The sequence below is a fragment of the Myotis daubentonii genome, chromosome 18 (genome assembly GCF_963259705.1).
Source record: "Myotis daubentonii chromosome 18, mMyoDau2.1, whole genome shotgun sequence".
NCBI lineage: Eukaryota > Metazoa > Chordata > Mammalia > Chiroptera > Vespertilionidae > Myotis > Myotis daubentonii.
Genome location: NC_081857.1, coordinates 43,872,888 through 43,896,063, shown reverse-complemented (window position 1 = coordinate 43,896,063; position 23,176 = coordinate 43,872,888). Strand labels below are relative to the sequence as shown.

General features: G+C 47.8%; 1 protein-coding gene and 1 long non-coding RNA gene across 3 annotated transcripts in view; one reads left to right on the top strand and one right to left on the bottom strand.

The window, feature by feature from the left end:
- The window catches only part of LOC132220811 (butyrophilin subfamily 3 member A3-like), a 60,684-nt gene extending 39,826 nt beyond the window's left edge, over window positions 1-20,858 (bottom strand). The window contains exons 1-6 of one of the 2 annotated variants that reach the window (XM_059674419.1): window positions 20,780-20,858; window positions 17,326-17,459; window positions 16,766-17,107; window positions 14,878-15,159; window positions 6,374-6,532; window positions 6,242-6,262 (exon numbers count right to left, since the gene is read on the bottom strand). In XM_059674419.1, coding sequence (XP_059530402.1) covers window positions 6,242-6,262; window positions 6,374-6,532; window positions 14,878-15,159; window positions 16,766-17,107; window positions 17,326-17,459; window positions 20,780-20,805 — 964 coding nt within the window. In that variant the 5' untranslated portion in view covers window positions 20,806-20,858. The remainder of the gene's footprint in view (window positions 1-6,241; window positions 6,263-6,373; window positions 6,533-14,877; window positions 15,160-16,765; window positions 17,108-17,325; window positions 17,460-20,779) is intronic. The other variant, XM_059674418.1, reaches the window with a different exon arrangement.
- Window positions 372-23,176, top strand: part of LOC132220876 (uncharacterized) — a 25,877-nt gene continuing 3,072 nt past the window's right edge. The window contains exon 1 of the long non-coding RNA XR_009449878.1: window positions 372-659. This is a non-coding gene — a long non-coding RNA (uncharacterized LOC132220876). The remainder of the gene's footprint in view (window positions 660-23,176) is intronic.

Sequence of the window (23,176 nt, the reverse complement as noted above, 5' to 3'; positions counted from 1 at the left end):
TTGCAAGCTCCTCCCTGGTCCGGGCCCTGGTCAGGGCAGGTGCAGGAAGCAAACAATCAATTTCTTTCTCTTACACTGGGTCCAGCACACCCACACTGATGTGATGCTCCCTTCCTGGGCCCCACACACTCCAATTGGGCCATTTTGTACATTTCTTCTAGAAAAGTGGTCAGCAAACTCATTAGTCAACAGAGCCAAATATCAACAGTACTTCTTCAAAATAGACTCGCCCAGGCCGAAAACCAACTTCTGCGCATGGGCCACGAAGTTTCAATTCCACTGTACATGGGCCTGCACGTGGTATTTTGTCAAAGAGCCACACTCAAGGGGCCAAAGAACCTCATGTGGCTCGCGAGCCCCAGTGTGCCAACCACGGTTCTAGAATAACCTTCCCAAGGCATATTTCATAACATTCCCCACATGTGACCACTAGTAAATGCTTTCTCTGGAGGCCTCCACAACCTCTGACTCAGTTTGACACAGCATTTAGCACACGAGCAACAGTCACACTGGCAGCTATTCCAGGACTGGACTCAGTTCCTCATTCCCTTCACCTGAATTGTTCCCTCACATCTGCCTCTTGGGAAAACAACTCTGGATTCTCCCAACCTAGAGTGTTCTCAGCTTCTTCTGACAGCCAGCAAGGAATGGCAACCTCAGTCCCACCCTTGCAGGAAACTCAATTCTGCCAACAACCAGAATTAGCAAGAAACAAACCGTTCCCTGGACCCTCCAGAAAGGAGCCAGCCTGCAGACACCTGGATGTCAGCCCGGCCAGAGCCACGCTGGGCCTCTCACCTACAGACATGTGAAGTAAGGAACCTGTGTTGCGTTAGGTCATGAAATTTGTGGGTTTTATTACAGCAGCTTACAAAGCTAATACAATAAGGATTTTTTGAAAATGTGGGTAAACTGTGGGGTTGAAAATCTAGAAGAAGCTCACATGAAGAGTGAAGACCATTAACCAATTTATTTAACAAATGTAACCTGACCACCACCTGCCGGGTGGAGGGGACACAGTGGTGAACAATCACAGTGGTGGTGATGGAGTGGCTTTTCCCCAGGACCCAGCAGTTACAGGAACCTCCCGGAACATGGACACATGCTCAGTGTGGAGTGTCCCTTTCCTGGAGATGGGGCTACAATGTGATAAAAATTCCACTGCAGTTCACTTGGCTCCCTTCCCCCCAAATACAAGCCTCACACGTGAGCTTTAGGGATGAAGCTGGAGGGTTGGTTCAGCATCAAGATCAAAGGTCACAAGCTGGTTTAGAATTTGGCCTCTAGTCCCTTCTCAGCACCGGGTGATGTGGTCACTGTGAATTCGTTCTGTGGACAACGTCATCATGGACAGCCAGCCAATGGAGTAGTGGACCATGGCTCTGACAGTCCCCCTTGAAGGAACAAGGTGGGATGTGGCCTTTGTAGTCACCTACAGTGACCTTCACCCTGGGGCCCTGGGAAGGAACCTCAGGCTGCCCAGGACCCTGCCCAACAGGAACAACTGGCTGCAAAGGAACAGACTGGAGGTAGAGGGAGGGTCAGAGGTCAAAGACCTCCCAGCAGCACTAGTTTCTGCATGAATTATATGTCACTTCCCTGGGCCCTGCCTCCCTTTCCACACTTTCAATGAGGCCACCTCACAGGGTTGTATTGAGGATTACTGAGTGAAATTCACCTGAAGCATTTAGCCCAGCACCCACCACATTCTAAGTTATCTGTAAATGTGACCTATGGTTGCAGAACGGGAGCTTTGCAAAGTTAATTAACTTCCTGCATCCTGGTCTCATCTATCATGTGGAAAAGGTGAAAGATAACTAGTAAAGTGCTTCGCTCAGTGAGTTTTTAGTATGTATGTTCCTGCTGTGAGGTTGTGCTGTTTAGGAAGCTATCAGCTCAGGGCTGGCAAAGGGAAGCAAAGACCTTTCTTCAGCCTGAGGGTCCTCAATGCCATCAGATGAGCCTGAGGCCACTGGGGACTCCAGGGAAGGGTCAGGCAGTGGGTCAGGCAGAAGGGAACTCCCCACTCCTTTTTGTGCTGGGCAAATGGTCAAGGCAGTGGGCTCCTCTGAGAAAATCCGGAAAAGAGGCAAGAGAGGCCAGGAGAAGGAAGCCTGTGAGAAGGTGTAGATGTGCGTTCCATCAGTGGCATCATAGAAGGAGACCTCCCCCCTCTCATAGTCCAGGAAAACCCCCACTCTTTTAGGATGGTTGACAATTGTGAGTTTGCTCCAGGGATCAGTTTGAGCCTGGAAGTCATGCCCATCCAACAGTGCTATAGTCCAGAATCCATTCTGGGGTGATATTTTAACAGGACATATTCTCTCCACATTCTCCATACACACCCCTAAATTCCACTGTTTCCTGTCTCCCACGTCCACCTCCCAGAAGTGTCTGCCTGACATGAAGCTATCATGGCCCAGCACACAGGAACGATATTGAAATCTCTTGGGGTTGTCTGCCAGGCTCTTCATTGTTCCTGCCCAGTTCAGGCTCCTCTGGTCATCAGAAATAAGGAGTTTGGGGTGCGCAGTGTCCAGATCCAGAATCACGTCCGCTGCAGAGTTCCAATGGTGTGGGGTCAGCCATGGTTTCAGGATCTGAGAGCCTCAGGCTCCAAGCTTCGGTCTGGCTGGTGAGACCTGAGCCCAGAACCTGGGGTCCCAGCTGCCCTGAGTGTGACCCTCAGCAAAGCCAAGAAAAACCACAGGGCCTGGTGTTCAGGGAGGAAGGGACAGTGAGGAGGACTGGGGTCTGCCTAAACCACCATCTCAAGTGGCCACCTTCCTTCTATCTTCCTCCTGTTTCCTCCCCAGAATGACTGTGCCCACCTGTGCTGCATAGTCATATAGATCCCAATTCCAGCCCTTGCTCTACCCTCCTGAGCTGGACGTCCTCCTTTTCTGCATAGTCTCTTCTCTTCTCTTCTCTTCTCTCTCTCTCTCTCTCTCTCTCTCTCTCTCTCTCTCTCTCTCTCTCTCTCTCTCTTTAATGTTGCAAGTCTCAATGTGATACCTGTAAAATGGGAATAAAAATACTCATCTCCAGGGTAGAATAAAACAGAAAGTGAGCTGTATGTAGCCCAAGGCCAGGCATCAAGAAGGCATCTGGTGTGATCATAGCGACCAGGTCTCTGCTGTGCTGGGGCCATGCTGGGCTCTATATGATCCTCACTCCCCACCTGCCCCTCTCTCTTTGCCCAAGAATCCATCCTCCTTGCGCAGCATCACTGGGCTCTCTTGCCTCTGGTCACCTGCTGGCTTTGGCCAAGGGCAGGTACTGGCTGAAGACTGGAGGGAAGGAAAGAGAGGCACAGCCCCGACTTCCCTACTTCCTGTGATGGAGAGGCTCTAACAGAGCAGCCTCCTCAGGCAGCCTCTCCCTGAGCCACAGCCCCCTCAGGGCTCCAGTGACTGCTCCCCTACCCTCTGCGTTGAACCTGTGGGTGGTGACAGCTCCCACTGCTGTGAGCCTGGGGCACTGCTCTTCCTTGTGGTTTCCCTTTAATGCCACCCCTGCCTCTGGAAGTAGGTCCTTCCCTAAACCCTGTGTAATCACTGGGCAGATGTGGCTGAATCAACCCAACTCCATCTCTGTGTCTCAGATTTCCTTCATCTCTTCATACTGTGACCTTTGTCCAACCTCCCTGTCCTTAGCAGGCACACCAAAGCCTTCAGGGTGATGGTGATGCTGTGTGGGCCTTAAAATATAGCCATAAACACTTTTGTGGGTAACACGAGAATGACATGACAACGCAGGTCAACACCAAATGTGATGGTATCGATTATAAAGAACCATCCACCACAAGACCCCCAGGAGGTAAGGCTGATGCTGCCACACTCCTTGTCCCTTTGTCCTGTCAGTCATAAGTACCTGAGTTGTGTATTAAACAAGTACTGTAACTGGTCCATGAGTGGAATAGTCTGTGCAGACTGACACGTAGTCTGTGCACCCCAACCCCTCACCCCTGTGAGTAAATGACTCTATAATACAGTCTCTTATAATATAAGGAGTTGCTACATCATTTTTTACGTCTTAAGAGCCTTTTCCTGACTGTGGTCATTACTGTCAGACACACACCCATCAAGAACAGGCCATGCCTTCCCTCTTGGCATTTTGACCAACACACACTCATCACCTCATCTAGTCTTACCTCCACCATCACATAGTAGGAATGACCACCATCACCTCAAATGGACCAGAGACATGTCACACCTTGAGGAGGCTCAGGGCAGGAGAGGCAGCAGCTGGGCCAGGTAACCTCCTCCCTCTCCCTCTCAACCCCTGCCTCCAGCTCTACCCCTCATGTCTCCTCCTTCCCCCCACAGGCCGGGAAAAGCCCAGGGCAGCAGCTGTCCCTGGCTCTCTTGGCAGCAGATGGGCACACTGTGGGGACATTATGTTATCCACCCAGAAGTCTTCCAGTCAAGAGAAGGAGAAGAAAAAGGGAGCCAGGTCACTGAGTTGTTGTCCCAGGGAACACAGAGTGATTCACTCACCAGGTTCATAAAGGGCCATCTTCCACTCTGAAAGGAAGGAGACACAGGTAAGGAAAGGTCATCTTTTCTGTTCTCTCCTCACCATTCTCCTCACTGAGCCTCTTCCCTCTCCTTCCCACCAATATCTAGTTTCCTTCCTCCACAGCTCTGAGGAGGAGGCAGAAAAGCTCTCAGAATGTTGGGCTTCCCTCCATGACGGTGGGGCTGTGGGTGATGGGGCCAGGCTGTGCCCAGGTGTGGGCGTGTGTGGCAGCAGGTGAGGGGACGCTGGAGCTGGGAGGTCCTCTCTGGGTGTCCAGAGAGGCAGGGTGGTCCTCCACAGAACATAAGCTCTGAGCAGGGTCTGATGACCCCTCACCAGCACAGAAAGGGTTGAAGGGCTTTTTACACAAGTGCAGGAACCAGAGAGCAGAGTCACTCACCAGCATATGCCAGATACTTATCACCTGCAAAGGAAGACAGGCCGAGTCACCTGAACTGTCTTTTTGAGTCTTTTCCTTTCTCTTTCGTTTGACCCCCCACCTCCCTGTCCCTCTGCTTGTCCCTCAGCCTACTCCCCCCCTCCTCTTTAAAGTCACCTGCACCTAGTGACCTGCAAGCACCGAGTGGGGCTTTCCCAGCTGCACCTGCAGGTCTGTCCTGTACGTGTCTGTACAGCAGTCACCTTTAACCATCGTTTCACTTTCTGAAGTTTCAGTTACCCTCTGTCACCCACAGTTGGAAAATATTATATGGAAAATTCCAGAAATAAGCAATTCATAAGTGTTAAATTGCACATCATTCCGAGTGATGTGATGACACCTGTGCCATCCGTCTCTCACATGCCAACCTGAGAACCATCCCTGTGCCCAGCATGTCCACCCTCTGCCCCTCCCATGAGCCACTTAGTCACCTAGGAGCCGGCTCTGTGGTCAGATCTGCCTCAGCATCACAGGGCTTGTGTGAAAGTCCCCCTGATGTTACTTAATAATGACCCATCATTGCAGTGATGCTGGCCATTGGGGTGTGGCAATGAGAAGCCTTCCTTTAAGTGAGAAGGAGAAACCTCCTATGCACAGGGTGTGGTGCTATCTGTGGGCCAGGCACCCACTGGGGTCATGGACCCCATGCCCCTGACATATGAGGTAACTGTCTTACTCTTGTACCTGGCTAGGCTTGCCCTGTGCACATGTGTATGCATATGTGTGCTAGAACCCATCTACCTCATTCTGCATGATTTCCTGACATTTTCCAAAAAGAATTGGGCAACTTAATGAGAAAATTTCAGACACTACTTTTCAGGAGTTATGATAAATCTGGGACAGCTGACACCAGCCCCTCCTCCTCCTTGGAAGGGAATGTTCTCTCTCCTTCTGGTTTTCTCTCAGCAGCCTGTAGATTCAGTAGAGCAGCCAGGGACGTAGGACCTCCCATCCTGAGTCCATCTCCCCCTCTCCTTCTGGGGTTCCCTGGAGATCCGGGTGTGAGCGGCCTGGTGGAGAGAGCCTGACCCCTTTCTCCAGCGAGGAAACCCTGCCAACTGCCCCCCATCATCGTCCTCATTCTTTCCCCTGGGAGGTCAGGGGTGAGGAAGGGGCTGGACAAATCCCAGCAGAGAGTCTCAGATGTCAGTCCAGGTCTAGGTACTCACGCTCCAGGTACCGCTGCTTCATCTTCCCTGCAGGGGAAACGGGAGGGAAGGGGTCAGTGAGCCCTGTCACCAGGGACCCCAGAAACCCTCCTGGAGGGGGATTGGAACTTACTGAGCTCCTCCTGCAGTTTCTCTGGAAATAAGCAGAAAGAGAAGGTGCTGTCATGGGGATGGAAGGGGGACCTGCACTGTGGGTGGGCAGCCTGGGGTGGGAAGGTCCCACCCACCTGCAGGAAATTCTCACCTAGGGCGCTTTGCTCCCGCTGCTCCTCCTGGCTCAAGGACTGGATTCTCTTCCACTGTCGCCACCATGAAAACACCACCCCGACCAGGATCCCCAGCAAAGCCACAAGGGTCACCCCCACGGCCACCTGCCAGGGCTTCGCATAGGAGAAGAAGGGGCCTGCGGAGGGAAAGCCTCAGCTGCTCGCCCGAATGGGGCGCGGGGTCTCCAGGAGGGGAAGCGACATTTCTCTTCCCAAAGTGCCCAGAACTCTCCCGTCACACAGACTAGTGTCCGAATGTCTGGCTCTCACATGGGAACAGTTAAAGTATAATATACATACAGTCATTGGAGTCTCCTCTCCACCCCCCCCCACCCCCCCATGTATCAGCGGCTTAACCTGCTGGCTCAGAAGGTGACATTTGGGGCTGGAGGTTGACCTTGAACCAATGACTTAGCCCTCCTGTTTTCAGTGTCCTAATCGGCAGAGCATTAAATTAATGCTCTAAAGTCCCTGACATGACGTCAGTGCCATGTGAGAGTTTATTCATTTTAAAAACATAAACATCTTTGAGATCCAAGATGGCAGCCGATGGGACAGCCAGCTGCAAGATAGTATGTGAGTGAGCGAGTGGAAGGAGAGGGCGTGGACGTGTGGGAGTGTCTGTATGTGTGAGGGAGGGACAGCTGTGTTCCACGGGACTGTGGGGACTGGCGGACCGGGCTCCCCAGCGGGCAGCCTCTACTGCCCCTGAAATCTCTCCCGGAGCGGCGGCTCAGCGGCAGGGAACGCACCATCTTGTAGGGGAGAGCAGTTGTGATCAGAAATCCAGCCTCACCTTCAACCGGGGAGACCTTGGATACATCCTGGGACCCTACAACCACATCACCCAAGGACCAGCTGCCTCAGCTGCAAACCCATGAACACCGGGACTCCAGCCCCCCTGGCCATGGGCACCTAAAAAGTTTGTCCAGGGGGAGACAAGCTGGCAGCTGAATACACGGACGGGTCCTGCGCCTGCTCACAGAGCAGATGGAAGGAACAGCTGCATCAATATCACCCCCCGGGATTGGAGAATTAAACACAACTGGTAAGGCAATCCGTGAACAGAAAGGTCAGAGATCACCTAGAGCAGTGGTTGGCAAACGCAGCTCTTTGGCCCCTTGAGTGTGGCCATGAAGTTTCAATTGCACTGTACATGCGGACCCACAAGTGGTATTTTATGGAAGAGCCACACTCAAGGAGCCGCAGTTTGCTGACCACTGACCTAGAGCAGTGGTTCTCAACCTTGGCTGTACATTAAAATCACCTGGGAATATTTTTAAAATCCTGATTTCTGGGCCTCATCCTCTGGAAATTCTGTTTCTTTCTTATGGGGTGGGGCCACAACATTAGTAACAAAGAAATAGAGTTTCCGGAGGATGAGGCCCAGAAATCCGGATTTTAAAAAGATTCCCAGGTGATTCTAATGTGCAGCCAAGGTTGGGAACCACTGACCTAGAGAGAGAAATAAGCTCTGCCTCTTCAGGTTCATCTGGTGTTTGTTGTTTGCATTTTTGGGATTAGTTGTTTTTTTGGAGTTTTCTCCCCAGATACATATATATTTTCCCCTTCTTTTTTCTTCTCTTTCTTTTCTCTCTTACATTTTTTCCTTTTCTCAATATCATTTTTGCACTCTTCTCTCTTCCCTAACTCTCTTTTCTCTAGTAGTCACCATTATTTGGGGTTAGTCGTGTTGTGAATCCATTTGTGTTTGGTGCCCTGCATGTTGTCCATTATCGTATTGTATTTTGTGCTTTCAAGTCAACGTAGGAGAGAGAGAGAGGTACATAACCAGATACCCTGAGAGGAGTGAACATGGGGAGACAAAGAAACAGCCCCCCATACAAAAGGAAAGGAGGAAGCAATGGAAAAGGAAGTAAATAAAATGAGGCAAGCAATTTGTCAGAGAAAGAATTCAGAGTAATGGTCATAAGGACGCTGAAAAGGATGGAAGACAAATTCAACAATATGTGTAAGAATCACGAGGAAATGAAGAAGAACCAAAAAGAAATGAAAAATGACATTGCTGCAATAAAGAACACAATAGAAAGCATCAACAGTAGACAAGAAGAAGCAGAGGACAGTATCAGTGAGCTAGAAGACAAGATTAAAAAAAAATACCCAAGCAGAGCAGCAACTGAAAAAAAACTTTAAAAACAGAAGAGCCTAAGGGAACTTTGGGACAACATGAAACAAAACAACATCCGCATAAGAGGGGTGTCAGGAGGGGAAACTGAGCAAGGAATAGAAAACTGGTTTGAAGAAAACCGGTTTGAAGAAAAAATGACAGAAAACACCCCCGAAATCAGGAAGAAAAAACTCACACAAGTCTAAGAAGCTCACAGAGTCACAAACAAGATGAACCCAAAAAGGCCAACACCAAGACACATGATAATTAAATTGGCAAACACCAGTGACAAAGCAAGAATCTTAAAGGCTGCCAGAGAGACACAGAAAGTTACCTACAAGGGATCTCCCATCAGACTATCAACTGATTTCTCAACAGAAACACACCAGGCCAGAAGGGAATGGAATGAAATATACAAAGTCATGCAAAGCAAGGGTCTGAATCCAAGAAAACTGTACCCAGCAAGGCTATCAATCAAAGTTGAGGGTGAAATCAGGAGCTTCACAGACAAAAAAGAACTAAGGGAGTTTATTACCATCAAACCAGCAATGCAAGACATGCTAAAGGTTCTGTTGTCAAAAGAAGAAATTGGAAGGGGAGAAGGAACACAGGCATGAAGAATAAAATGGCAACAAGCAAGTGCCTATCAACAATAACTTTAAATGTAAATCGATTAAATGGCCCTAACTGGTTTGGCTCAGTGCATAGAGTGTCAGCCTGCAGACTTAAGAGTCCCAGGTTTGATTCTGGTCAAGGCCATATACCTTGGTTGCAGGCACATCCCTAGTAGGGAGTGTGCAGGATGCAGCTGAATTGATGTTTCTCTCTCATCAATGCTTATAACTCTCTAACCCTCTCCCTTCCTCTCTGTAAAAAAATCAATAAAATATATTTTTAAAAAATTCGATTAAATGCCCCAATCAAAAGACATAGGGTAGTTGAATGGATAAGAAAACATGACCGATATATCTGCTGTCTACAGAAGACCCACCTCAGAACAAAGTACTCACACAGACTGATGGTGAAGGGTTGGAAAAAGGATATTTAGGCGACTGGAAATGAAATAAAAAGCTAGGGTAGCAATACTTATATCTGACAAATTAGACCTCAAAGTGAAGACCATAACAAGAGATAAGGAAGGCCACTTTACAATATTAAAGGGAGTAATTCAACAAGAAGATATAACTCTGGTAAACATATATGCACCAAATACAGGAGCATCCAAATAGATACAGAATTTTCTGGAAGATATCAAGGAAGAGAGTGATAGCAATACAGTCATAATAGGGGACTTTAATACCCCACTAACACCACTGGACAAATCCTCTAAACAAAAAATCAGCAAAGAAACATCAATCCTAAATGACTCAGTAGATCAGATGGAATTAATTGACATCCTCAGCACATTTTACCCCAAAGCCACAGAATATACATTCTTCTCAAGTGCACACAGGTTATTTTTAAAGATAGACCACATATTAGGGCACAAGCAAAGTCTCTTCAAACTCAAGAAGATAGAAATCATATCAAGCATCTTCTCAGATCACAATGGCATAAAATTGGAAGTCAACTACAATAAAAACAATGAAAAAAATCAAACACCTGGAGGCTAAATAGCATGCTATTAAACAATGATTGCGTTACCAAAGAAATCAAAGAAGAAATAAAAAGTATTATGGCAACAAACGACAATGAAAACACAACAATCCAAAATCTATGGGACACAGTGAAAGCAGTCTTAAAGCGAAGTTCATAGCTCTACAGAACTACCTCAAAAAAACCAAGAAAAAAATGGTAATAAATTATATAACCCTACAACTCAAAGAGTTAGAAAGAGAGCAACAAGAAAAGCCCAGAGTAAGCAACAGGAAGGAAATAATAAAGATCAGAGTGGAAATGAACAACATAAAAAAAAACAGAGACCACAAAAAACCCCCACCACAATTCAAAAGATCAATAAAACAAGAGCTGGTTCTTTGAATGGAGAAACAAGATTGATGAACCTCTAGCCAGGCTCACCAAGAAGCAAAGAGAGAGGACCCAAATAAACAAAATCAGAAATGAAAGAGGTGAAGTAACAACCGATCCAAAAGAAATACTTAGGATTATAAAAAAATACAATGAACAACTCCACTCCAACAAAATGGACAACCTAGACGAAATGGACATATTTTTTTAAAAAAATACAAGATCCCAAAACTCAATCAGGAAGAATAAAAAAAACCGGAATAGGCTGATAACCACCAAAGAAATTGAAGAACAGATCAGAAATCTTCCAGCAAACAAAAGCCCTGGTCCGGATGGCTTTACAGGGGAGTTCAAGCATTCAAAGAACTAAAACCTATCCGCCTCAAACTATTCCAAAAAGTCAAGAGAAAGGCACACTTCCAAGCTCTTTCTATGAAGCCAACATTAACCTAATTCTAAAACCAGATAAAGACACCACAAAGAAAGAGAACTACAGGCCAATATCCTTGATGAACATAGATGCTAAAATCCTCAACAAAATTCTAGCAAATCGGATCCAGCATTACATTAGAAAGATCATATACCATGACCAAGTGGAATTTATTCCTGGGATGGAAGGATGGTACAATATCCACAAATCAATAAATGTGATACATCACATAAACAAATTGAGAGATAAAAATCACATAATCAAATCAATCAATGCAGAAAAAGCATTTGACAAAATCCAACACCCTTTGTTAAAAACTCTCAGCAAAGTGGGAATAGAGGGATCATACGTCAACATAATAAAAGCCTTATATGACAAAACTACAGCCAACATCACACTCAATGGGCAAAAACTAAACTCACTTCCCCTAAGAATGGGAACAAGACAGGATGCCCACTTTCACCACTCCTGTTCGATATAATACTGGAAGTGCTAGCCATAGTGATCAGACAATAAGAAGAAATAAAATGCAACCAAATTGAAAAAGAAGTAAAAGTGTTTTTATTCACAGAAGACATGATATTGTACATAGAAACCCCCAAAGACTCCTTCAAAACACTACTACATATGTATTCAGCAATGTAGCAGGGTACAAAATTAACACCCAGAAATATATGGCTATCAACAAATGACAAGTGCTTGCGAGGATGTATAGAAAAAGAAACCCTCGTGCACTGCTGGTGGGAATGCAGACTGGTGCAGTCACTGTGGAAGACAGTATGGAGTTTCCTCAAAAAGTTAAAAATGAAACTGCCATTTGACCCAGTAATCCCACTTCTAGGAATATATCCCAAGAAATCAGAAATACCAATCAGAAAAGATACATGCACCCCTATGTTCATAGTAGCACAATTTACCATAGCTAAGATTTGGAGACATTCTAAGTGCCCATCAGTGGATGAATGGATTAAAAAACTGTGACACGTTTACACAATGGAATACTATGCCGGTATAAAAAAAAGTAACTTGCCCTAACCTGTTTGGCTCAGTGGATAGAGCGTCAGCCTGTGGACTGAAAGGTCCCAGGTTTGATTCCAGTCAAGGGCATGTACCTTGATTGCTGGCACATCCCCAGTAGGGAGTGTGCAGGAGGCAACTGATCCATGTTTCTCTCTCATCGATGTTTCTGTCTATCCCTCTCCCTTCCTCTCTGTAAAAAAATCAATAAAATATATTTTAAAAATATAAAAAGGAACTTTTGCCATTTGCAACAGAATTGATGGAACTGGAGAGCATTATACTAAGAGAAATAAGCCAGTCAGAGAAAGATAAATATCACATGATCTCACTCATATGTGGGATATAATGATCAACATATATTGAACAAAAATAGATCCAGAGACAAATGTCGGGGAAGTGGGGTTTTGGAAGCAACCAAAGGACTTGTATGCATGCACATTAACATAACCAATGGACACAAACACTAAGGCTGTGGGGGTTTGGCCGGGGGTGGGGGAGGAAATGGCTGTGTGGCGGGAGGGGTGGGGGCCTCAATCGGGGGGAAAAGGAGACATATGTAAAACTTTAGACAATAATAAAAAGAAAAAAATGGCATTACATTGAAATAATAATAATGCCTGTACCGGAACCTCATATATCCTATCTAATAAAAGAGAAAAATGGTAATTGGCGTACGACGATACCCTTTTCATTGGCTAATCAGGGCTATATGCAAATTAACTGCCAACTAAGATTGGCAGTTAACTGCCAACAAGATGGCGGTTAATTTGCATATGTAGGCACAATGCAGGGAGGCGAAAGGGAAAGCAGGAAGAAGCCCCCTGCCACTGACAGTGATCGGAAACCCAGGGGGGAGCTAAGAGCTGGGGGGCAGGGCAAAGGCGGCCCTGGGGCCGCCTTTGCCCTGCCCCCCAGCCATGATCAGAGAATCAGGCGCCTTTTCCGCCCTGGCCAGTGATAGCAGGAAGTAGGGGTGGAGCCAGCGATGGGAGCTGGGCACGGTCGAAGCTGGCAGTCCCGGGAGCTAGGGGTCCCTTGCCTGGGCCAAAAGCGAAGCCCACGATTGCGGGGCCACTGCAGCTGCGGGTCCCCGCTGCCCTGGCCGGACGCCTAGGCCAGAGGCCTCAGGCCTGGTCAAGGGGCCGATCCGGTGATTGGTGTTCGGAGGGTGATGAGGGTCAACTCCTCTGGCCGAGGCATCAGGCCTGGGTGGGGGGCGGAGCCAGGGATTGGGGGGATATGATGGTCCCCTTGCCCAGGCCTGAAGCCTGGGTCAGAGGTGTCAGGCTTGGGCGGGGGGTGGAGCAAGCGATCAGAGGGAGATGGGGGTCCCCTGCCCAGGCATGATTCCTGGGCCAGAGGCCTCAGGCCTGGGCAGGGGCCAGAGCCAGTGATCGGGGGGAGATGGGGGTCCCCTGTCCAAGCCTGACACCTCTGGCGGAGGCGTCAGGCCTGGGCAGGGGGCCAATCAGGTGATCGGAGGGTGATGGGGGTCTACGCCTCTGGCCGAGGCATCGGGCCTGGGCTGGGGGCAGAACCAGTGATGGGGGGAAATGAAGGTCCCCTGCCCAGGCCTGACACCTCTGTGAGAGGCGTCAGGCCTGGGCAAGGGGCCGATCCTGTGATTGGAGGGTGATGGGGGTCAACGCCTGAGGGCTCCCAGTATGTGAGAGGGGGCAGGCTGGGCTGAGGGACACTCCCCCCCACACACACACACCCAGTGCACGAATTTCGTGCACCGGGACCCTAGTATATTAATAATAAAAGATTAATATGCAAATCAACAGAATGGCAGAATGATGGGTCGGTTGCTATGACGCACACTGACCACCAGACTCTTAACGCAGGAGCTGCCCCCTGGTGGTCAGTGCGTTCCCACAGGGGGAGCGCCACTCAGCCAGAAGAGGGCCCTAGGAGCTAGCCTCAGCCATCAGTCAGACATCCCCCATGGGCTCCCAGACTGTGAGAGGGCGCAGGCTGGGCTGAGGCACACCCCCTTCACCCCCCCCACACCCCCCTCACCCCTCACTACATGGGGCCTCAGTATATATATATATATATATATATATATATATATATATATATATATATATCATCTTATTTTACTTGCTTACACCACAGGCAGCATCTACTCAAGCTGCTCCACAGCTCATTTTCTCAGTGCATCGTGGGTCCAGGGACCTTTCCCTCTTGGCATGGAGAGCACGTCTGTGTTTCCTCCCACAGGGCAGCCTCCACTGCACAGGCGCCCCCATGGGTGGCATGTGAACTGTCTCTGACTTTTGTTATTATAACTGATCTCTAAGAAACAGCAATGCCCCGGGGTCACTTCACACAACCCGAGTTGATCTGTCTGATAAATTCCTAGAACTGGGATTTTGGCCAATAAATTAGTTTGGGTTAAGATTGTTCTACTGGCCCTAATATAGGTTGTGCCAATTTATACAAATATATATCAACTTATAGCAACAAACTAGTGTCTAAGAGTGTCTGTCTCCGACAATCCTGACATCAGTGCTAGCAACTACATGGTTTGTTTGCTGCCCATCTCACAGGTGGGAACGTCTCCCCGCTCAGTGAGACTGGACATCCTTCCCCGAGGTATTTCCTTCTGGGAACCATTCATTTCTGTACTGAGCTGTTTCATGTTTTGAGGGGCTCAGCCCTTTCTCCAGGAGGTGTCTGCACACACTTTCCCCACTTTGTCATGTGTTTGCTGACAGTTACCATTTGCCCATCCCCATCGCCTGTCCCAGGTGGAGGCAGCAGGGATGCTCAGAAAATGTCTGTGACATCAACAGCTTCAAGGGGCCAAGGGCACCCAGGTCCCTGCTCTGAGCCTTATGTTCACTGTACAGACCCAGGTCAGCAGCAGACACTCAGGCCTCCTTCTCCCAGTGGCCACAGCTGAGCTCAGTGTGGGGCCGGGCACTCACCTGCAATGGAGAGCCTGGCTGTCTTCTCCTGGCTGAGCAGGGGGTTTCTGACGACACAGGAGACCCGCTTCCCAGAGCCACCTTTCAGGATCACAGATGATGTGACTGTATACAGACCCTTTCCATCTGCAGCCCCAGGCACTGCCATGGTGGGCAAGCTCTCTCTCCCATCAGCTCTCCACTCTACAAGGGGCTGCGGATACCAGCCTGCAGACGTGCACTCCACACGGATCCCTCCATCCTCATAGCCCTTCATTTCAACATGAAGATCAGATCCCAGGGCTGGGGAAGGAAGAGTGAGCCTGAGTCATGAGGATGCCTCTGTGTTGGTGAGGGTCCCATCGGGAATGGGGCTCACTCCACTAGTTCACGCAGGCAGGGTACACTAAGGAGCTGTTTACCACGTGTGCTGTGCAGGGGAGACTGTTCTGTGACATGACCATTGCCTGACCCTGGTGGACCCTCAAGCTAGATCCAGCTGGATCTGGGCCAGAACCCAGACTGCTTCCCATGGATCCCCTCAGAGACACCAGGACTTTCCCCCTGCCCAGTGCTGGTTCCTGGAACTGGACTTCACCCGCCCCAGGCATGTAAGTCATTCCCCTTAACTGGGTGGGTCATACCCTCCATCCCCTATCTATCTTGCCTGTCCTGTGCGAGCTTTAGGCATTTCCAGGTGGTGGGGAGGATATGCACATTATATTGCTGCAGCCCATGCTATTCCTGGTATGAGAGACACCGTGGTGAACTCTTGATATCATTAATCTAGAGTTTACAGCCTCTTTTTTCGGGTCTTTGGACTCAGGGAATTTTTATTTTGTGGTTGTGGAAGGGGAGAGACTACATGGGAGAGAGCTGACCCAGGGCCAGAAACAGTGAGCTGTTACCACCAGTCCCTAAACTCTTAACTGAAGGGGGGTAGGGGGTGAGAGGAAGCCTTTTGAAGGCTTGCAAGAACCCAGTCCTGTAGGAAGGGATTTCCTAAGAGGAGCTGTGGTTTCCAGGAAAGGACTGAAGCTGACTGAGGAGGCCCTGCAGGGAGAAAGCCAGGACCTCTCACCCACACCTTCCTTCTAACCAAGGCAGGGCTGTGCCCTGAGAAAGAGAAATGATATTGGACATGGACAATTTCATGGAACAGTAGCATCAGACAAGGATGCTTTGTCCCTGTGATGGGTCAGGACAAAACAAGACCACTCAGTCATCAGATCTGAACACAGAATAAAACATGAACAGTGTCCAGACCACAGCAGTGAGCAATCATCCCCTGTCCTAAGGGTAAGTGACCAGTTACCCCCACACCGTCCTGACAGCATCTGATCCAGAGCAAAGCCCTCCTTCCATAAACCCTCCCCTAGTCCCCTATCAGCCCAAAGTTACAACAAGTCTCCCTGACACCCCCTCATGGGGACACCCCATGTTTCCGCACTGTGAGTTCTCCTCAGTGCAACTAGTCCTGAGCTCAGCTAGTTCAACTGCAGGTGTGATCCTGGGGCCCTTGGTTGGAGGAAATGGCAGCACAGGTGATGTCCCTGCAGCTCAGCCTCCCTGGACCCACAGCAGCAAGAACCTGGGGGGCCCAGGTCCACTGCCTGGAACACAGCTGAACCCATGCAACTGTGTGCCCCCCACGAGGGGGGGTTTCCTCAGCCTTCCTGCCCCAACCCCACATTCCTGCTGAGACCCTAGTGGCTGCGGGAGGGACGTCTTCACTTGGTTCAGGAGGAGCCCTTCCTGCAGGAAAACCTGTGTCTGTCAAGGGCCCAGAGAAGCAGAGGTGGAGGAGGGAGGCAGCTGCTGGGGTGTAGGCAGAGGTCTGTGAGGTGGGCTTGGAGCCTGTGTCCCCAGGCCCCACAGAAGAAGGAGCTCAGAACAGGCTCAGGCTCACCTGCAACCTTCAGCTCCACCTGGGCTTTTGCAAAGAAATCGGCATCTTGGAAATAACACTGGTAGGTTCCACTGTCAGAGACTCTGACGTTGTGAATCCGCAGAGCAGCCTTCCCCTCAGCGATGTCCTTTCTTAAAATGGAGGTTCTCCCTCGATACTCTGCTATCTCTGTTCCTTCCTTGCCGCCGGCATATGTACGTACCACCTGCCTGAGGCCAGATCGCAGCCACATCAGCTCCATGGACTCAGCACTCATCTTCGGGGACAGGTGACAGGGCAGCTCAGCGACTTCACCCACCATGGCCAGGATGGGCTCAGGGGGTCCAACCACAGCAAACTGAGCTGGTGAGCAGAAAGGGGTGCTCTATCAGAGAGAGCTGGAGGCCAGAGGGTAAGGGGGTGTCCCAGGCAGGGAGGGTGAGGTAAGAAACACCTAGAAAGTGACTCAGTTCTGACAGGTGTGCAGCTGGCTGGGCCTCCCAGGTGTGGGGAGGACACCAAGGTTCTGACTGGGCACTATAGGTAACTGCTCCAGGTACATAAATGCAGATGGTCCTTACCTGAGCAGGGCGTGAGCAGCTGGACCAAAGCGAGGCAGACAGGGAGGTGGAGCAGATGGAAGGCCAGGGACCTCACCATTGTGGGCTGTTGTGCAGACAGAGAGACACCAGATGGAGCTGGTAGAAATGACGACCTGGAGGAAGATGGAGAATCCACATGAGACCTCTGTCTCCCCCAGGGCGACTCCCGGTGAAACCCCATCACTGGTGACCCCAGCGCCTCCCCTGAAATGCCTGCTTGGGAGTCTCTTCACCTTTGACTCCAACATGGAAAACCACCCTAAAGTCTGTCACCTTAAGTGTCCGTCCCTCGGCCCTGGCCACCTGGGAGTCCTGGGCTCTGTGTCCAATGGGCTCACAAGCTTCCACCTGCCCACACGTCCTGGACAGCCTGTCGGCGCCTCCAGCATCTCACTGTGATTAACGCAGGGTCCCCCTCTCTGAGCCCCGATTCCACTGGGGCCCCTCAGTCTCTGCTCCACACCACAGCCCGAATGCTCCTGCCTCCCTCACCTCATGCCTCTCCTCAGCCTCCAGGGGCTCCCATTGCCCTCAGAGCAGGAGCTGGCGTCCTCTGCTCCCTGCACTTTCTAAGTTTTCTGAATTTTTGAAATTTTAAGATTTCAGAGAGGAGAATATATTTCCACTGATTTTCAGATGTGGTTATTGTTTTTATTCTTCATTATAAACTATTTCAAAATAAAAATAAGTAAAATTTAAATAATTTATAATGGGAACCACATACTTTGCTACATATGAATGTAAATATTTCAGGACATATTTTGGATATATATATATACATATATATATATATATATATATATATATATATATATATATATATGCCTTAAAATGTTTTATTCTTTAACCCAAATATACCTCTTGCAGAATTACTCCTAAAGAAAAAATATCAGGCATTAACACAAAGTTTTATATTTACTGCTGTTCATCATAGTAAAATCTACAATACCAAAATGTACATACAATTTAAATTCCCAAATTGGATACAATTTTGTAATAATAACAAAAATTTTTATTGAAAACATGATTCCTAAACCTGCAGCTATGATCACACTCAGTGGTGAAAAGCTGAAATGTTATTCTCTAATCACTAAGATCTGGAATAAGACAAGGACGCCCACTCTCACCCCTCGTGCTCCCACAGTATTGGAAGTCCCGGCCACAGCAGTCAGACAAGACAAAGGACTTAAAAGCATACAAGTCAGAAAGGAAGAATAAAACTCCCACTATTTGCAGAGGACATGATACAATATATAGAAAAACCTGAGAATTACACACACACACACACACACACACTCACAAATCCCCATATGAACCAATCAGTGAGTTCAGTAACGTTGCAGGATAGAAAATCAGCAACTTGTTGCATTTCTATACAGCAATAATGAATAATCAGGAGAAAATTTAAAAATCTCATTTACAAGTTTACCCACGAAGCATAAAATATCCAGGAATAAATGTAACAAAAGAAATGAAACACCTATAGACTGAAAACTGTAAGACACAGAAGAAAGAACTTGAAGAGGATACAAATGAATGGAAGAATAGGATATACCAGTGATGGTGAACCTCTGACACGCGAACTCATTTTTTGGTTGACTTTTCATTGTTAAATGGCAATTAAGTATATAAAATAAATATAAAAAATATAAATCTTTTTTTACTATGGTTGCAAATATCAAAAAATTTCTATAAGTGACATGGCACCAGAGTTAAGTTAGGGTTTTTCAAAATGCTGACACGCCAAGCTCAAAAGGTTCGCAATTACTGGGATATACCATGCTCACGGGTTGGAAGGATTAACATTGTTAAAATGTCCTTAATGACTAAAACAATATCCACATTCAAGGCAATCCCTATTAAAACACCAATGGCCTTCTTCTCAGAGATAAAACAACTCATCCTAAATGTATATGGAACCACAAAGACCCCTAATGTCCAAAGAAGTCTTGAGAAAGAAAAGAGTTGGAGGCATCCTACTCCCTGATATCAAACTATACAAAAGTGTCTACAGTAATAAACAGCATGGCACTGGCATATAAACAGACACCCAGTTCAATGGGACAGGCAGAGAGCCCAGAAAAGAACCCTCACTTATATGGTCAATTAATCTGTGACAAAGGAGGCAAGAATATGCCCTGGGGCAAAGACAGTCCTTTCAAAATGGTGCTGGTAAAACTGGACAGATACATGGAAAAAAATGTAAGTGGCTCACTTTCTCATATCAAATTAAGAACAAACACAATATGGATTGTGGATTAAATGTGAGACCCAAAACTATAAAACTAGAAGAAAACAAAGGAAGTGAACATCTGACATTCCTCTTAGTAATACATGTTTTCGATATGTGTCCTCAGGCAAGTGCAGGAAAATATACAATAAACAAATGGGAACATATGACACAAAAGGACAACCTACTGAAGGGAAGAATATATTAGCCAAGGATACATCCAATATGGAGTCAATATCCAAAATTTATTTAAAAAACTCATACAATTTAACAGGAAAAAAACAAACAATACAATTTAAAAAGGGGCAGATGACCTGAATAGACATTTATATAAAGAGCAGGTACAGATGGCCAACAGGCATATGGATTGGAAACCCTCTACTGTCAGACAACGTGACGTTTATCCATTCTTCAACTGTTGTATACCTATGCTGTCTCATATATTTTTATATTACAACTAAAGACCCAGTGCATGAAATTCATGAAAGGGCTTGGCCCTTGCAGCCCTGGCTTTGTCAGGAAGGTAGTTTAGGCATCTGGTCTAATCAGCATATTACGCTTTTATTATACTAGATTACATATAATTCTGTAATGAACATCTTTTCATATAAATCTTTAAGCCACACATCTTGTAGCCTACCCCACCATTATTTTAACATTATTTCTGTAAATGTGACTGCACGTAAACAGCCTGTTCGCTTAAGAATTCTAGGAGCCAACTTCAGGAAAAGCAGACTCCAACCTTCAGACATTCCATCTCCGGAAGATTTGCTGACCTTCAACCAGTAATCTGAACAGACCGTGTTGGCTGGCACTTAGTCCCCTCAATGGAGAACTCTCAACCCCTCCTTTTTATTCCTTCATTGTTCTTCCCCCCTCTCCTCTTCCTCACAAAAGCCCCTGCCCGTGTCCAATTGTCTTTGCAGCATGAGTCTACCTTCTTCTGAAGCTGCAGGCTCTAGAATAAACCGACATTCCTCCCACCAGTCCCATGATCTCTATGTGGTCTTTCAAGTGGCAGGCAGTTGAACCTGGGTTCAGTATCAGCCTTTCTTTTAAAATCACTTAGTACACATCCCAGAGAGAAGCAGGAGAGCCTGTCAGAGGCCTTAATGACCACAGTAAGTTCTTAGGAACATGCAGTTGTCAAGCTCACTCATTCCGGTTGTCTCCCTCCCACAGATTTCTGAATTCAGGCCTTACCTTGCCTGCCAACGAGATCTCACCATGTCCTCACCTGCAGGCTCACCCAGCTTATCAGCCTCTCTCCTAGAGAGACCTGGGCCCTGGCTTTTACCAACTCCCCCACTTACAGTTGGCACTTTCAGCTGAAAACCACAGAATAAAGGCTCTCCTTTGGTTTTCATTGCAGGTGAGTCTCTGATCTGGAGGAAAGGGTGGGGAAAGAACGCTTGCTCAGGAGGAGAAAAAGTGCAAAGTCCCTGTTTGAAAGCACTTGTTATAAAAAGAACGATAATAACCTTTACTTTGCTCTGGGTGTGTGATCAGTGGGGTGCTCTACAAGTCTCCACCTGTTCCTGGTGGGAGTGTATTCTTGGGGTCCCCGGTAACAAAAATGTCCTGAGGCCCCACAGGAGGATGAGGTGCTGGGGAAGCTTTATTTCTGTGGAATTAAACCCCTGAGTTTCCAAGGGCCCATCTCCCTCCGTGCTGCCATGAAAAGTCCCATTTTGTCTTCAGCAGAACCAGGATTGCAGCCGTTCCCAGAGTGTCTGCTCCATATTTGCACAGTCCCGTCCAGTCCAGCTTCTGGCTGGGGGAGCTTGTGCTCCCAGCTGTAGTCCATGGCCTGTGGGGTCTGCATGGCCAGGCTCCATTCAGCTCCTAGGACACATGGCAGCCTAGCAGGGGTCACTAGCAAGGAAGAAGCAGGAGAGCAAGCAAGAGCAACAGAGAGAGAGAGTTCTCAGCCTGGTGACTGTATTCCCAATAGTGATGGGCTTGCATTGGGTGCACCCTTTTATCCAATGATCTCTGTTCCCAGGTTAGACTGACAGGCAGGCCCCTTCCCTATGTCACCAGACTTCACTGCACATGTGCCATCCTCCCTTTGTGGAGCCCTTCCCCTGTGACTTCCAGGGAATAGACTGGCTCCATGGGGAGTGTCAAGTTGCAGCTTCCTGGTGAGGCTGCCCAGATGACCTTGCTTATTATGTGTGGCCTCCCCTTTGCTCCATCCCTATTATTAATATGAATGACTAGCTAGTTATGAGGGCAACAGGTGTGTGTGTATTACACAGGATTCTACTGCAATCATGCTTCAAAACAGCAACCAGGCCTCAACACAAACAATGAATGTCTCAGGAGATTTTATCAACATTTATTTTCTCCTTCGTGGGTCTGCAGGGGACAGGGCAGCTGGTCCGGGTGGGCACGCCTGGGCCTGTCTAACTGGGTTGGAGTCAGGGCTGCAGGTTGGGTTCCTGTCAGTTGCAGGGGTCTCTTCATTCTGGGACCAGGAGCTACAGGGCACGTTTTTCATTCCCCCCCCCACACCCCCCACCCCCGTCCCCTCACCCCTCTCTCCTCCAACTCTCCCATCCCAGTATCTCTCCCTCCTTTTCTATTTCCTGTCCCCCTTCCCTCCTCCTCTCCCCACTGTCCACCCCACCTCTTCCTCCAACTTCTCAGATGATTATCTTAGAGCCAGTGGTTCTCAACCTGTGGGTCGCGACCCCTTTGGGGGTCGAACGACCCTTTCACAGGAGTCGCCTAAGACCATCAGAAAACACATATTGAATATATAATTACATATTGTTTTTGTGATTAATCACTATGCTTTCATTATGTTCAATTTGTAACAATGAAAGTACATCCTGCATATCACATATTTACATTACGATTCATAACAGCAGCAAAATTACAGTGATGAAGTAGCAACGAAAATAATTTTATGGTTGCAGGTCACCACAACATGAGGAACTGTATTAAAGGGTTGAGGAAGGTTGAGAACCACTGTCTTAGACCTCTCCTCCCCTAGTGGCCGCAGCGCATCACTGCACCCGGTGCAGCTGGGAATGGAACCAGAAACAACAATAAGAAAGGATATATGCACCCATATGTTCATAGCAGCACAATTCACCATAGCTAAGATCTGGAAACAGCCTAAGTGCCCATCAGTAGATGAATGGATTAGAAAACTGTGGTACATCTACACGATGGAATACTATGCTGCTGTAAAAAAGAAGGAACTCTTACCATTTGCAATGGCATGGATGGAACTGGAGAGCATTATGCTAAGTGAAATAAGCCAGTCAATGAAGGAAAAATACCACATGATCTCACTCATTCATGGATAATAGAGACCATTATAAACTTTTGAACAATAATAGATACAGAGGCAGAGCAGCCTCAAACAGATTGTCAAACTGTAGCGGGAAGGCCGGGGAGGGGTGGGGGACAGGATGGAGGGGTGTAAGAGATTAACCAAAGGACTTGTATGCATGCATATAAGCATAACCAATGGACATAAGACACTGGGGGGTAAGGGAGGCCAGGGGATTGTCAAGGGCAGGGGGAAAAAAGGGACACACATGTAATACCCTTTGTAAGACTGTAAGCAATAAAATAAAATTTAAA